The sequence below is a fragment of the Arvicanthis niloticus genome, chromosome 19 (genome assembly GCF_011762505.2).
Source record: "Arvicanthis niloticus isolate mArvNil1 chromosome 19, mArvNil1.pat.X, whole genome shotgun sequence".
In the NCBI taxonomy this organism is placed as follows: Eukaryota; Metazoa; Chordata; class Mammalia; order Rodentia; family Muridae; genus Arvicanthis; species Arvicanthis niloticus.
In genome coordinates this window covers 29,256,280-29,268,088 of record NC_047676.1, presented here as the reverse complement: position 1 = coordinate 29,268,088, position 11,809 = coordinate 29,256,280, and the positions used below count along the sequence as shown (strand labels likewise).

The window sequence follows — 11,809 nt, the reverse complement described above, 5'->3', positions numbered from 1 at the left end:
CTATTAACCACTGTTGGAGAATTCTGTTATTAAGGTTGATGTCGCCCATGTCCAAATGGCTCTCCAAGCTCGACACAAAATGGAGGACTCCTCTTAGCTCCTTCTCCATCATCATGTCTGCCTGCATGTCACCATGTTCCCTGCCATGACTAAACATCTTAAACTGTAAGCCAGACCCAATTAAATGTTTTCCTTTATTTAAAAAAAAAAAAAATGTAAGATTCCCTTTCTCAGCAGGGCTTTCCTTTCTCTGCCTGACCTTGTCTGGAGAGTGTCCCTGAGCACGGGTGCCTGGCCTTGTCTGAAAAATGACCTTGTGCAGAGCTCTTTGCATATTTCAGCACAGTCCCTCTCTGGCTTCCTGCCTGTGTGATAATTAGGTACTGTGTTATGACCAATTAACCCTTTCCACCCATACCCCCCAAAGCCCTCATATACCCTATTCCTGGAACAATAAAGTAGCGTTGTCTCACTGCAGAGGTCTACAGACGTCCTTCAGCCATACAGCCGACTGGCCTCTGCTTGCTGCTTCTGCTCCCTTTGTCCTCCAGGAGCCAACCCTGAGAAGAAAGGAGACCTACAAACCACTGATTAAAGTGTAGAACTAGAAACTAGAGAGATGGCTCAGCGGTTAAGAGCACTGACTATTCTTCCAGAAGACCTGGATTGCTACTCCCTGCACCCTTAAGGAGGCTATAATCATGACTGCCTATAATTTGAGTTCTAGGAGATACTATGCCTTCTTCTGGCCTTCACAGGCATCAGGCACACACACTATGCAGACATACACACAAGCAACCATACAGAGAAAAATTTGTGTGTGTGTGTATGTGTAATTTATATATCTATGAGGCTGGGGGAGTATGGGTCATTCAGAAAAGGACTTTGCAAGCATGAGGATGTGAATTCTGTCTCTAACACTGACATAAAAAGGTGGCCATGGTGATTCTCTTTTATTTCCAATGTGGGGAACCTAGAGACAGGATTCATTTGGCTCATTGGCCATGTAGTCAGGTTCAATAGTTGACTCCAGGCCAGTGAGAGACTTGGAAGGATTCATATTATTAAAAAGTCCAACTAACCAAAGCCATCCTCAGATTTAATTCAACCTCATTCAAATACTAGCTACATTCTTCACACAACTAGAAAAACAATTCTACAATTTATATGGGAGTGAAAGAGATCCCTAATAGCCAAATCCATGTTGAACGAAAGAGCAAAGCTGAAGGCCTCGTGATCCCTAATTTCGAGACATGCACAGAGGCGCAGTAACAGAACAACACTGTACTGGTGTAAGGACAAACACAGAACAATGGGACGCACTGGAGCGCTCAGAAATAACCCCATGCGCTTCCAGCCGATTGACTCAAAGGTGACAAAAAACATACAAAAGACAGATTCTTCATCAAATGCTGCTAGGAAAACTGGATATTTACTGCAGATCAACCACCATCTCAACCAATACCCCAAGGGCTTACTAGGTAAAGATACTTGCTGCCAAGCCTCTGAGTTGAACTGGAACCGACATGGTGGAAGAAGAGAAATTACTGCTAGAATTTGTTCCCTGACCTCTATATATGAGCCGTAGATGTATGACTCTACACAAATAAAGGTGGAAAAGAATAAACTCAAAATGAGTCAGTTGTTTATGTAATACCTAAAACTCTAAAACAAAAACAAGAAAACATGGGAAACAGTTAAAGATATTGCTGTAAATAATGATTTTTTTTTTTTTTTTTGGATAGGATTCCAAATGCATGGGAAGCAAAATTTAAAAATGGCAAGTGGAATTACATGAAACTAAACTTTTTTTTTTTTTTGCATATCGAAGAAGACAAAACTCAAGAGACAATTTACAGCATGGGAAAGAATACTTGCTGGCTATTTATCTAACAGAGGTCTAATATCCAGAATCCATAAAGAGCCAAAAAAATAAACATAAAGAAGAACTACTTTAAAATAGAGTAAATAAACTAGATAGACACTTCTGAAAAGAAAAATTAAATCTGTACAAATGAAAAGTATATTCTAGGGCTGGAATAATGGCTCAGTGGTTAAGAGCACCGACTGCTCTTCCAAAGGTCCTGAGTTCAATTCCCAGCAACCACATGGTGGCTCACAACCATCTGTATGGGATCTGATGACCTCTTCTAGTGTGTCTGAAGACAGCAACAGTGTACTCATATACATTAAATAAATAAATAAATAAATATTAAAAAAAAGAAAAGTATATTCTATGGCTCTCCATCAGGAAAATCTATTTCATTAGTATTCTCACGAATGGATAGCAGTCAACCTTTTTCTTTCAGTTCTATGTAGGGCTCCTCTAGGGAGTTTTAGGGTGTTTGGGTTTTTTTGTTTGTTTTTGTTTTTACTTGTTATTTTATGAGTATTTTGCCCGCATGTATGTATGTGCACCACCTTTGTGCCTGGTGCCCACAGAAGCCAGAAAAGGGTGTCAAATCCCCTGGAACTGGAATTACTCAGGGTTATGTCACTATGTAGGGGCTGGGGATTGAAATCACGCCCTCTACAAATGCAACAACAGCTCTCCACAGCGCTGGTGCTGGTTCTTAAAGCATTCTCCAGCCAAGCTCCACGCAGAGCCCGGAAACTCAACAGAGTAGCACGAGAGGAAGCCATAGATGGAGAGAGAAGGGACTACAGAGCTGAGGAGAGAGCGGGCGGGCAGGACAAACCCGGTGGAGGAAGTTGACTCTGGCAGGCTGGCAGCGCTCTCCCAAAACATAGCTGGAGACAGCTAGGAGACGGCGCCGGGAGCCGCTAGGTGCCCGCCCACTGGGCGGCACGGAGCATGCGCAGTGGGGCGCCCCGCCCACGCGTCTCCTGGACACGGCTCTCGGGAGGCGGGCGCGGCCTCCTCGCCTCTCTTCAGGGCACAGCATTTTTTTGCAGGCTCTGGCGACCTCAACGGGAGGTAACGGCCTTGGAACCTTCCCCTGGGGCTGGGTCCCCGCGCCTCCCGTCTCCCAGGGTCTCCGGTCTAGCTGAGGCACCTCCGTTTTCCTCGCGACCGCTCGCCGTCCCGCCCCGGTCCTCCCTGGCGTCGCAGGCGCCCCCTCCCCGCCGTGGCCCCCCACACCTCCACGGGGGACCTTCGGGCAGGACTGTTCGGCCACAGTCACGAGGAAACTTCTGAGGAGACCCCAGCCGACGACAGAGCAGCGAGGAACGGACGCGGGTTCCTAGCATCCTCCGTGGCAGCAACCTCAGGACCTCAATGATTTTCTTGAAATTGCACACTCCGATTTGTTGGAAATAAAGGTACCCTTTCCCCGGTTCCCCTAGACTGGGCGGTTACTCCTGTCATATATTTTTGCTCAATGGAGCTGATTTTTAGCAATTCTTCCATCAGCGGTGCCTGATGTGTGGTGCTTGATCTCTATCCAGTAGCATCAGTGTTTTGAGAGGCTTTGCAGTATGCGTCAGAAAATGGTGTTTCCTGCATCCCAGGAGGTGATTTTTTAGAATTCTATATGATGGGACGTTGTACGTGATTCTGTAGGGCACCGTCCCGAAATCTTGAAGTAGTTTGCTGTCTTTTTTATCTTTAACGTTTTACTTGAAAAAAAAAATAATTCTACATATTTCCAAACAAATCCTTTGCATAAATCCTTGTTTATCTTTCATAAGTAAGGACGCATTAAACAAAAAAACATAGTACAATTAATCCCTCAAAACCAAAACTAACAATGTCTCCAGTACATCTATTAGAATAGTCACCAGTAGAATCTGAGTAACTGAATCGTGTTGTGTTTTCTTCAGTTGCCTTTTATCGATTTTGCATTTACATAAAAGTTGTAAAAATAATATGATTAAATATGTATTTTATTCAGATTAACCAGTTCTTTATGTTTTGCTGTACTTTATTTTTCTTTGCATGTGCAAATATTTAGGAACTATTAACTACCTAGAAATAGCTTTTGGGTTTTGAGGATGATTGCATGTATTTCCCATTATTAGATTCACTTGTCATATTCAGTACAATGCATATTTCTTTCTTTTTTTTTTTTTTTAATTTATTTATTTCACTTATATGAATACACTGTAGCTGTCTTCAGACACACCAGAACAGGGCACCAGATCCTATTACAGATGGTTGTGAGCCACCATGTGGTTGCTGGGAATTGAACTCAGGACCTCTGAAAGAGCAGTCAGTGCTCTTAACAGCTGAGCCATCTCTCCAGCCCCACAATGCATATTTCTAGTAATGCTTTTTTACATAAGTAGCCATCAAATTTAGGAAACAGCATTGAATAATATAGCATTTTGTTTTATTTTTTTTTTGGTTTCTGTGGCAGGATAAAAATGCTACATTTACCTGAGCTTTTTGTTTCTTCACTGATGCTGGTTAGCTAGTTTCTTGTCGATTTATCACAAACTAGAATCATTTGGGAAGAACCTGAGTTGAAAAAAAAAATGCCTGCCCTCCCCCACATTACCGCCCCCCCCATTGGTATGTGGCCAAGCCTGTGGGGCATTTTCTTGATTGATGATTGGTGTGAGACAGCTCATCCTTGGGCTGGTGGTCCTGGGGTGTATAAGAAAGGCTGTGCAAGCCTCAAGCAGTGGGGAACAAGTCTGTAAGCCCCACTGTTGAACTGAGAACCTCATATGCCAAACCAGTGCTGAGACAGGGTCGGCTGGCCATGAACTCAGTCTTGGCACAGAGAAGCCTTGGATTTAGTCCTCCTGCCTCAGCCTCTGGAGTAGCTGTAACGTCATGTGTAGCAACAGGACTGGCTAGGCTTCTTCAGATGAGCTAGTTTGGACTTGCTCACAGCCGTGTGGGCTGTTGGCAGTTTGCTTTATCTGGTTACTCCAGAGATTTCTTTTCTCACCTTTTGTGATTTAGCCTTGGATATTCATACTGTCACTTCCATTGTACGTTCTTGGCCCACGCTCTACCTTAACATCGAGGGAATAGGCAGAGCGGTAGCTAAGTCAGAGGAAGAGCAGGAGGCTAGGGAATTTTCCCTTCTTTACTAATATAGCCAGCTATACTGAGAAGTGCAGGTCATATGGAAACTTTATGTTTATGGCCATTGTCTGAGAAGTAATGTGTTTAAGCGAATACATTTTGCCCCCCGTTTAGGATGTGGATGAAATACAGAATGCATTTTTTTTTTAACCTTAAAAAGAGAATTATTGGGGCTGGAGAAGATGGCTCAGCAGTTAAGAGATCTCGCTGTTCTTCTAGAGGACCTGGATTCAATTTCTAGCACCGGCATGGCAGCTTGCAACTGTAACTCCAGCTCAAGGAGATCCGACAACCTCACACAGACATACATGCAGGAAAGACACCAATTCACATAAAGTAAAAATACATAAATTATTTTTTAAATAAATAAATCTTGACCTAAATTAACATGTTCAGTGTTATCATTTGAATTACAGATGTCTCCCACAGCCTCATTTGCTTGATTGATTACTTTGTCCCCAGCTTGTGATGCTGTTTTGGGAAGTTCAGGAAACTTCAGGACTTTGGTCTGGTTAGAGGACATAGGTCACTAGGGGTGCACCTTTGAAGGTTATACCTGCTCCACTATCCCTATCTTTGCTTTCTTTCTCCTGTGAGGTGAAGACTCTCCTCTTCCCTGTGCTCCTACAGCATGGTATTCTGTGCAAACAACTAGCTGTGAGTTGAGCCTTCTGAAACGATCTCTCCTCCCTTACTTAGGTGGTTTTCATCCGTTATTTTGTCAGTGTTGAGAAAACCTGTCCTTTGTAACTATTACAGGCTATTTGTTCTTGCTGTTGTTATTCACAGGACCTTGTGACTGGCTTTGCTTGACTGGTCATTGGTATCTCAACAAGCATGGAGATGAGATTAGAAGTTTTGACATCAACAAGTATCAAACAGAAAAAACCCTGGCCCAGAGTATCCTGGTTGGGTCAAGTGAGTTTTCCTTTATTTATATACTAAGGGATTTATATGTGTTAAATATGTGCTTTTCCTTGTAAGATATAGGAATAGTCTGTGGCTTCAAAAAAACAACAGTGTGTGTGTGTGTATGTGTGTGTGTGTGTGTGTGTATGTATGTATGTGTGTGTGTTAAAGCTATAATGTACAAGTTAGCATTTTCAGAAAACATGTATGGGTATGGCGGGTGAGTGTGTCAAAGTTATAATACATAAGTTAGCATTTACAGAGAATGGAGTCATCTAGGTGAAAGCTTTTGTTTTCAGTTTTTTTCTTCATATGAAGTTTCTTTATATCAAGGGAGTATTGAATTTCTTATACTTGCACTACCAAAACAGTGGAGTGTTTTCTAATATTGTGTCTTTCGTGAGTGTGCTATAAAATAACCTTAGAGCTGGAATAGAAGAGGTGGGCCATAAGGCATTACTAATCCAGGAATGCCATTTATAAAATATGATATAGCACTTACACCTCCCTTCTAGTTATAATGATCACTGACATAAAGATTCAAATTTTCAGTGAGAAATTCTACCCTTAAATAACTTACTTGTAACAGGAGTTTTTTTATTTTATTTTTTAAAAAAGATTAATTTTCTGTGTATAAACGTTTCCCTTTCATGTATGTAAGTAGACTACATGCATGGCTGGTTCCCACAGGACAGAAGAGAGGTACAGTTGTGAGCTGCACATGGGTGCTGGGGATTAAGCCCCCCCCCCAAAAAAAAAAAAAAGTAGCAAGTACTCTTAACCACTGAGCCATCCTCCAGCCCACGAGTTTTCAACTTTTATACTCATCAGAGTCATCTGGACAGGTGAAATTTATTCAGCCATAAAAGCAGAATTTTGAAGGATCATGTGTGAGATGGTCCTGTTGTAAACAAGAGAGGCCCAACACAGAAAGACAAGCCCTCCATGCACTTTCTCAAAATGTGAAAAAGCTGCATTTAAAAATAAATACATACATGATATGAAACTAGAAAGGGGACCCTGTGGAGGAAAAAGGGGTCCAGGCAGGGGGAGGAAGGAGGGTCCAGGGGGAGGAAGGAGGGGTCCAGGAGGAGAAAGGAGGGCTCCAGTGGGAGGAAGAAGGGTCCAGTGGGAGGAAGGAGGGTCCAGTGGGAGGAAGGAGGGTCCAGTGGGAGGAAGAAGGGTCCAGTGGGAGGAAGGAGGGTCCAGTGGGAGGAAGGAGGGTCCAGTGGGAGGAAGGAGGGTCCAGTGGGAGAAAGAAGGGTCCAGTGGGAGGAAGAAGGGTCCAGTGGGAGGAAGAAGGGTCCAGTGGGAGGAAGAAGGGTCCAGTGGGAGGAAGGAGGGTCCAGTGGGAGGAAGAAGGGTCCAGTGGGAAGAAGAAGGGTCCAGTGGGAGGAAGGAGGGTCCAGTGGGAGGAAGAAGGGTCCAGTGGGAGGAAGGAGGGTCCAGTGGGAGGAAGGAGGGTCCAGTGGGAGGAAGGAGGGTCTAGGGGAAGGAAGGAGGGTCCAGGGGAAGGAAGGAGGGTCCAGTGGGAGGAAGAAGGGTCCAGTGGGAGGAAGGAGGGTCCAGTGGGAGGAAGAAGGGTCCAGAGGGAGGAAGGAGGGTCCAGGGGGAAGGAAGGAGGGTCCAGTGGGAGGAAGGAGGGTCCAGTGGGAGGAAGAAGGGTCCAGGGGGGAGGAAGAAGGGTCCAGGGGGAGGAAGAAGGGTCCAGGGGGAGGAAGAAGGGGTCCAGAGGGAGGCAGGAGGGTCCAGTGGGAGGAAGGAGGGTCCAGGGTGAGGAAGAAGGGTCCAGTGGGAGGAAGGAGGGTCCAGTGGGAGGAAGAAGGGTCCAGTGGGAGGAAGAAGGGTCCAGTGGGAAGAAGAAGGGTCCAGTGGGAGGAAGGGGGGTCCAGAGGGAGGAAGGAGGGTCCAGGATGAGGAAGGAGTGTCCAGGGTGAGGAAGGAGTGTCCAGGGGAAGGAAGATGGGTCCAGTGGGAGGAAAAAGGGTCCAGTGGGAGAAAGGAGGGTCCAGTGGGAGGAAGAAGGGTCCAGGGTGAGGAAGGAGCGTCCAGGGGGAGGAAGAAGGGTCCAGAGGGAGGAAGAAAGGTCCAGTGGGAGGAAGGAGGGTCCAGGGGGTAGAAAAAGGGTCCAGAGGGAGGAAGAAGGGTCCAGTGGGAGGAAGAAGGGTCCAGTGGGAGGAAGGAGGGGTCCAGTGGGAGGAAGGAGGGTCCAGGGGGAGGAAGAAGGGGTCCAGTGGGAGGAAAAAGGGTCCAGTGGGAGAAAGGAGGGTTCAGTGGGAGAAAGGAGGGTTCAGTGGGAGGAAGGAGGGTCCAGGGGGAGGAAGAAGGGTCCAGTGGGAGGAAGGAGGGTCCAGGGTGAGGAAGGAGCATCCAGGGTGAGGAAGGAGCGTCCAGGGGAAGGAAGATGGGTCCAGTGGGAGGAAGGAGGGTCCAGAGGGAGGAAGGAGGGTCCAGGGTGAGGAAGGAGGGTCCAGTGGGAGGAAGAAGGGTCCAGTGGGAAGAAGGAGGGTCCAGTGGGAGGAAGGAGGGTCCAGGGGGTAGAAAAAGGGTCCAGAGGGAGGAAGAAGGGTCCAGTGGGAGGAAGGAGGGTCCAAGGGGAGGAAGAAGGGGTCCAGTGGGAAGAAAAAGGGTCCAGTGGGAAGAAGGAGGGTCCAGGGTGAGGAAGGAGCATCCAGGGTGAGGAAGGAGCGTCCAGGGGAAGGAAGATGGGTCCAGTGGGAGGAAAAAGGGTCCAGTGGGAGGAAGAAGGGTCCAGAGGGAGGAAGGAGGGTCCAGAGGGTAGAAAAAGGGTCCAGAGGGAGGAAGAAGGGTCCAGGGGGAGGAAGAAGGGTCCAGTGGGAGGAAGGACGGGTCCAGAGGGAGGAAGAAGGGTCCAGGGGGTAGAAGAAGGGTCCAGAGGGAGGAAGAAGGGTCCAGTGGGAGGAAGGGGGGTCCAGAGGGAGGAAGGAGTGTCCAGGATGAGGAAGGAGTGTCCAGGGTGAGGAAGGAGTGTCCAGGGGAAGGAAGATGGGTCCAGTGGGAGGAAAAAGGGTCCAGTGGGAGGAAGAAGGGTCCAGTGGGAGGAAGAAGGGTCCAGGGTGAGGAAGGAGTGTCCAGTGGGAGGAAGAAGGGTCCAGTGGGAAGAAGAAGGGTCCAGTGGGAGGAAGGAGGGTCCAGTGGGAGGAAGAAGGGTCCAGTGGGAGGAAGGAGGGTCCAGTGGGAGGAAGGAGGGTCCAGTGGGAGGAAGAAGGGTCCAGAGGGAGGAAGGAGGGTCCAGGGGAAGGAAGATGGGTCCAGTGGGAGGAAGGGGGGTCCAGAGGGAGGAAGGAGGGTCCAGGATGAGGAAGGAGTGTCCAGGGTGAGGAAGGAGTGTCCAGGGGAAGGAAGATGGGTCCAGTGGGAGGAAAAAGGGTCCAGTGGGAGAAAGGAGGGTCCAGTGGGAGGAAGAAGGGTCCAGGGTGAGGAAGGAGCATCCAGGGGGAGGAAGAAGGGTCCAGAGGGAGGAAGAAAGGTCCAGTGGGAGGAAGGAGGGGTCCAGTGGGAGGAAGGAGGGGTCCAGAGGGAGGAACGAGGGTCCAGGGTGAGGAAGGAGCATCCAGGGTGAGGAAGGAGCGTCCATGGGGAGGAAGGAGGGTCCAGGGTGAGGAAGGAGCATCCAGGGTGAGGAAGGAGCGTCCAGGGGAAGGAAGATGGGTCCAGTGGGAGGAAAAAGGGTCCAGTGGGAGAAAGAAGGGTCCAGAGGGTAGAAAAAGGGTCCAGAGGGAGGAAGAAGGGTCCAGGGGGAGGAAGAAGGGTCCAGTGGGAGGAAGGACGGGTCCAGAGGGAGGAAGAAGGGTCCAGGGGGTAGAAGAAGGGTCCAGAGGGAGGAATAAGGGTCCAGTGGGAGGAAGGAGGGTCCAGGGGGAGGAAGAAGGGGTCCAGTGGGAGGAAAAAGGGTCCAGTGGGAGGAAGGAGGGTCCAGTGGGAGGAAGGAGGGTCCAGAGGGAGGAAGGAGCATCCAGGGTGAGGAAGGAGCGTCCATGGGGAGGAAGGAGGGTCCAGGGTGAGGAAGGAGCATCCAGGGTGAGGAAGGAGCATCCAGGGGAAGGAAGATGGGTCCAGTGTTAGAAAAAAGGGTCCAGTGGGAGGAAAAAGGGTCCAGAGGGAGGAAGGTGGGTCCAGGGTGAGGAAGGAGCGTCCAGGGGAAGGAAGGTGGGTCCAATGGGAGGAAAAAGGGTCCAGTGGGAGGAAGGAGCGTCCAGAGGGAGGAAGGAGGGTCCAGGGTGAGGAAGGAGCGTCCAGGGAGAGGTAGTTATGACAAAAGAATGTGATGGAAAGGGAGACAGATAAATATGCTGTGCTTTTTTTCATGTTTCATGTTTCATCTAGACATTATATGTATGTGCATGTATGACAAAAACAGAAGGGGAGTGAGTTCTTGGAGGTAGGAAAGGGACAAGGAAGGTTAATGGGCCAATATGAGCAAAATATGTGTTTTCACCCTGGATGCTCCTTCCTCCCTCTGGACCCTCCTTCCTCCCACTGGACCCTTTTTCCTCCCACTGGACCCCTTCTTCCTCCCCCTGGACCCTCCTTCCTCCCACTGGACCCTTATTCCTCCCTCTGGACCCTTCTTCTACCCCCTGGACCCTTCTTCCTCCCTCTGGACCCGTCCTTCCTCCCACTGGACCCTTCTTCCTCCCCCTGGACCCTTCTTGAAATAAGTATGTTTTCAAGTATTGTAATGAAATGATTTTGAAGTACTTTTTACACTAACTAAAATAATAATAAAAATAGATTGCTGAGCGCCATAGCATTCCCAGCTCAGTAAGTCTGGGCCGCGGAATTTACGTTTTTCTGTTTGCTTATTTCGTTTTTTTAATGTTTAGAATGCTTCTTAACTTTGTTTATATATTTTATGTATATGAATATTTTGTTTGCATGTATGCTTGCATACCAGAAGAGAGTATCAGATTCCATGAAAATTCCATGAGACTACAGTTATAGTTGGTTGTGAGCTACCGTGTGGGTGCTGTGTATTGAATCAGGACCTCAGGAAGAACAGCCAGTGCTTTTTCTCCAGTTCTGGTAATTTGTTGTTTTTAACAGGTTCTGAGGTGTCATTGCTGCTGCCGGCTCCACAGACTTCATCAAAAATACCCTACTTTTTCTAGACAAAAAGAGTGATCAGAGTCATGAGCTTATGGATTTCCATAGCCATATGTGTTTTAATCTAATCAAACAGTATAAACACTTGTTCATACAAATGTTCACATAAATAGGACATTAACTTTCACCTTACCCTGCAATTTTAGCAAGAGGTATTTTATTATTATTATTTTTCCAAGACAGGGTTTTTCTGTATAGCCCTGGCTGTCCTGGAACTCGCTCTGTAGACCAGGCTGGCCTCAAACTCAGAAATCCGCCTGCCTCTGCCTCCCAAGTGCTGGGATCAAAGGTGTGAACCACCACTGCCCAGCTCGAGGTATTTTATTATTATTTACTTGTTTCATAGTCCTGGATGCAGAATCATGACCTCATGCATGCTGGACAAGCACTCCTATCACTGAGCAACACCCCGACCCAAGACATTTTAAAACAGAATGGAAAATGTTTAGATTGTAGGTTAATGTTTACTTTAGATCTGTGGTGTAAATTATTCTTGTTCTTAAATGTTATTTTGTTTTCCTTTCTAGAGTAACTTATATAGACAAGATTGAAATCACTCTTGGGATCACCTAAGACCTTCACATTTTTTTTTTTTCTTTTAGGAAAATGAAGCTGTTTTTCTTTTGGATGAGAAATTCATAAATGAGATTAATTTGCTGTCGGGAAGAACAAAGAAGAAGATTCCTAGTCTGCAGCCTTTGTTGAAGGATGTTGTTTTCCTGGCAACATCCACCAATGGTTAAGTCATGCTGACATTTTTTGTTTGTTTGT

General features: G+C 47.2%; 1 protein-coding gene across 3 annotated transcripts in view; it reads left to right on the top strand.

Annotated features, from left to right (window-relative positions):
• The first annotated feature begins 2,869 nt into the window (after positions 1–2,869).
• Positions 2,870–11,809, top strand: part of Cplane1 (ciliogenesis and planar polarity effector complex subunit 1) — an 84,853-nt gene continuing 75,913 nt past the window's right edge. For 2 of the 3 annotated variants that reach the window (XM_076916118.1, XM_076916117.1), the window contains exons 1-3: positions 2,874–3,285; positions 5,792–5,920; positions 11,641–11,776. In XM_076916118.1, the coding sequence (XP_076772233.1) occupies positions 5,840–5,920; positions 11,641–11,776 (217 nt within the window). In that variant the 5' untranslated portion in view covers positions 2,874–3,285; positions 5,792–5,839. Of the gene's footprint in view, positions 3,286–5,791; positions 5,921–11,640; positions 11,777–11,809 lie in introns of all 3 variants that reach the window. The other variant, XM_076916120.1, reaches the window with a different exon arrangement.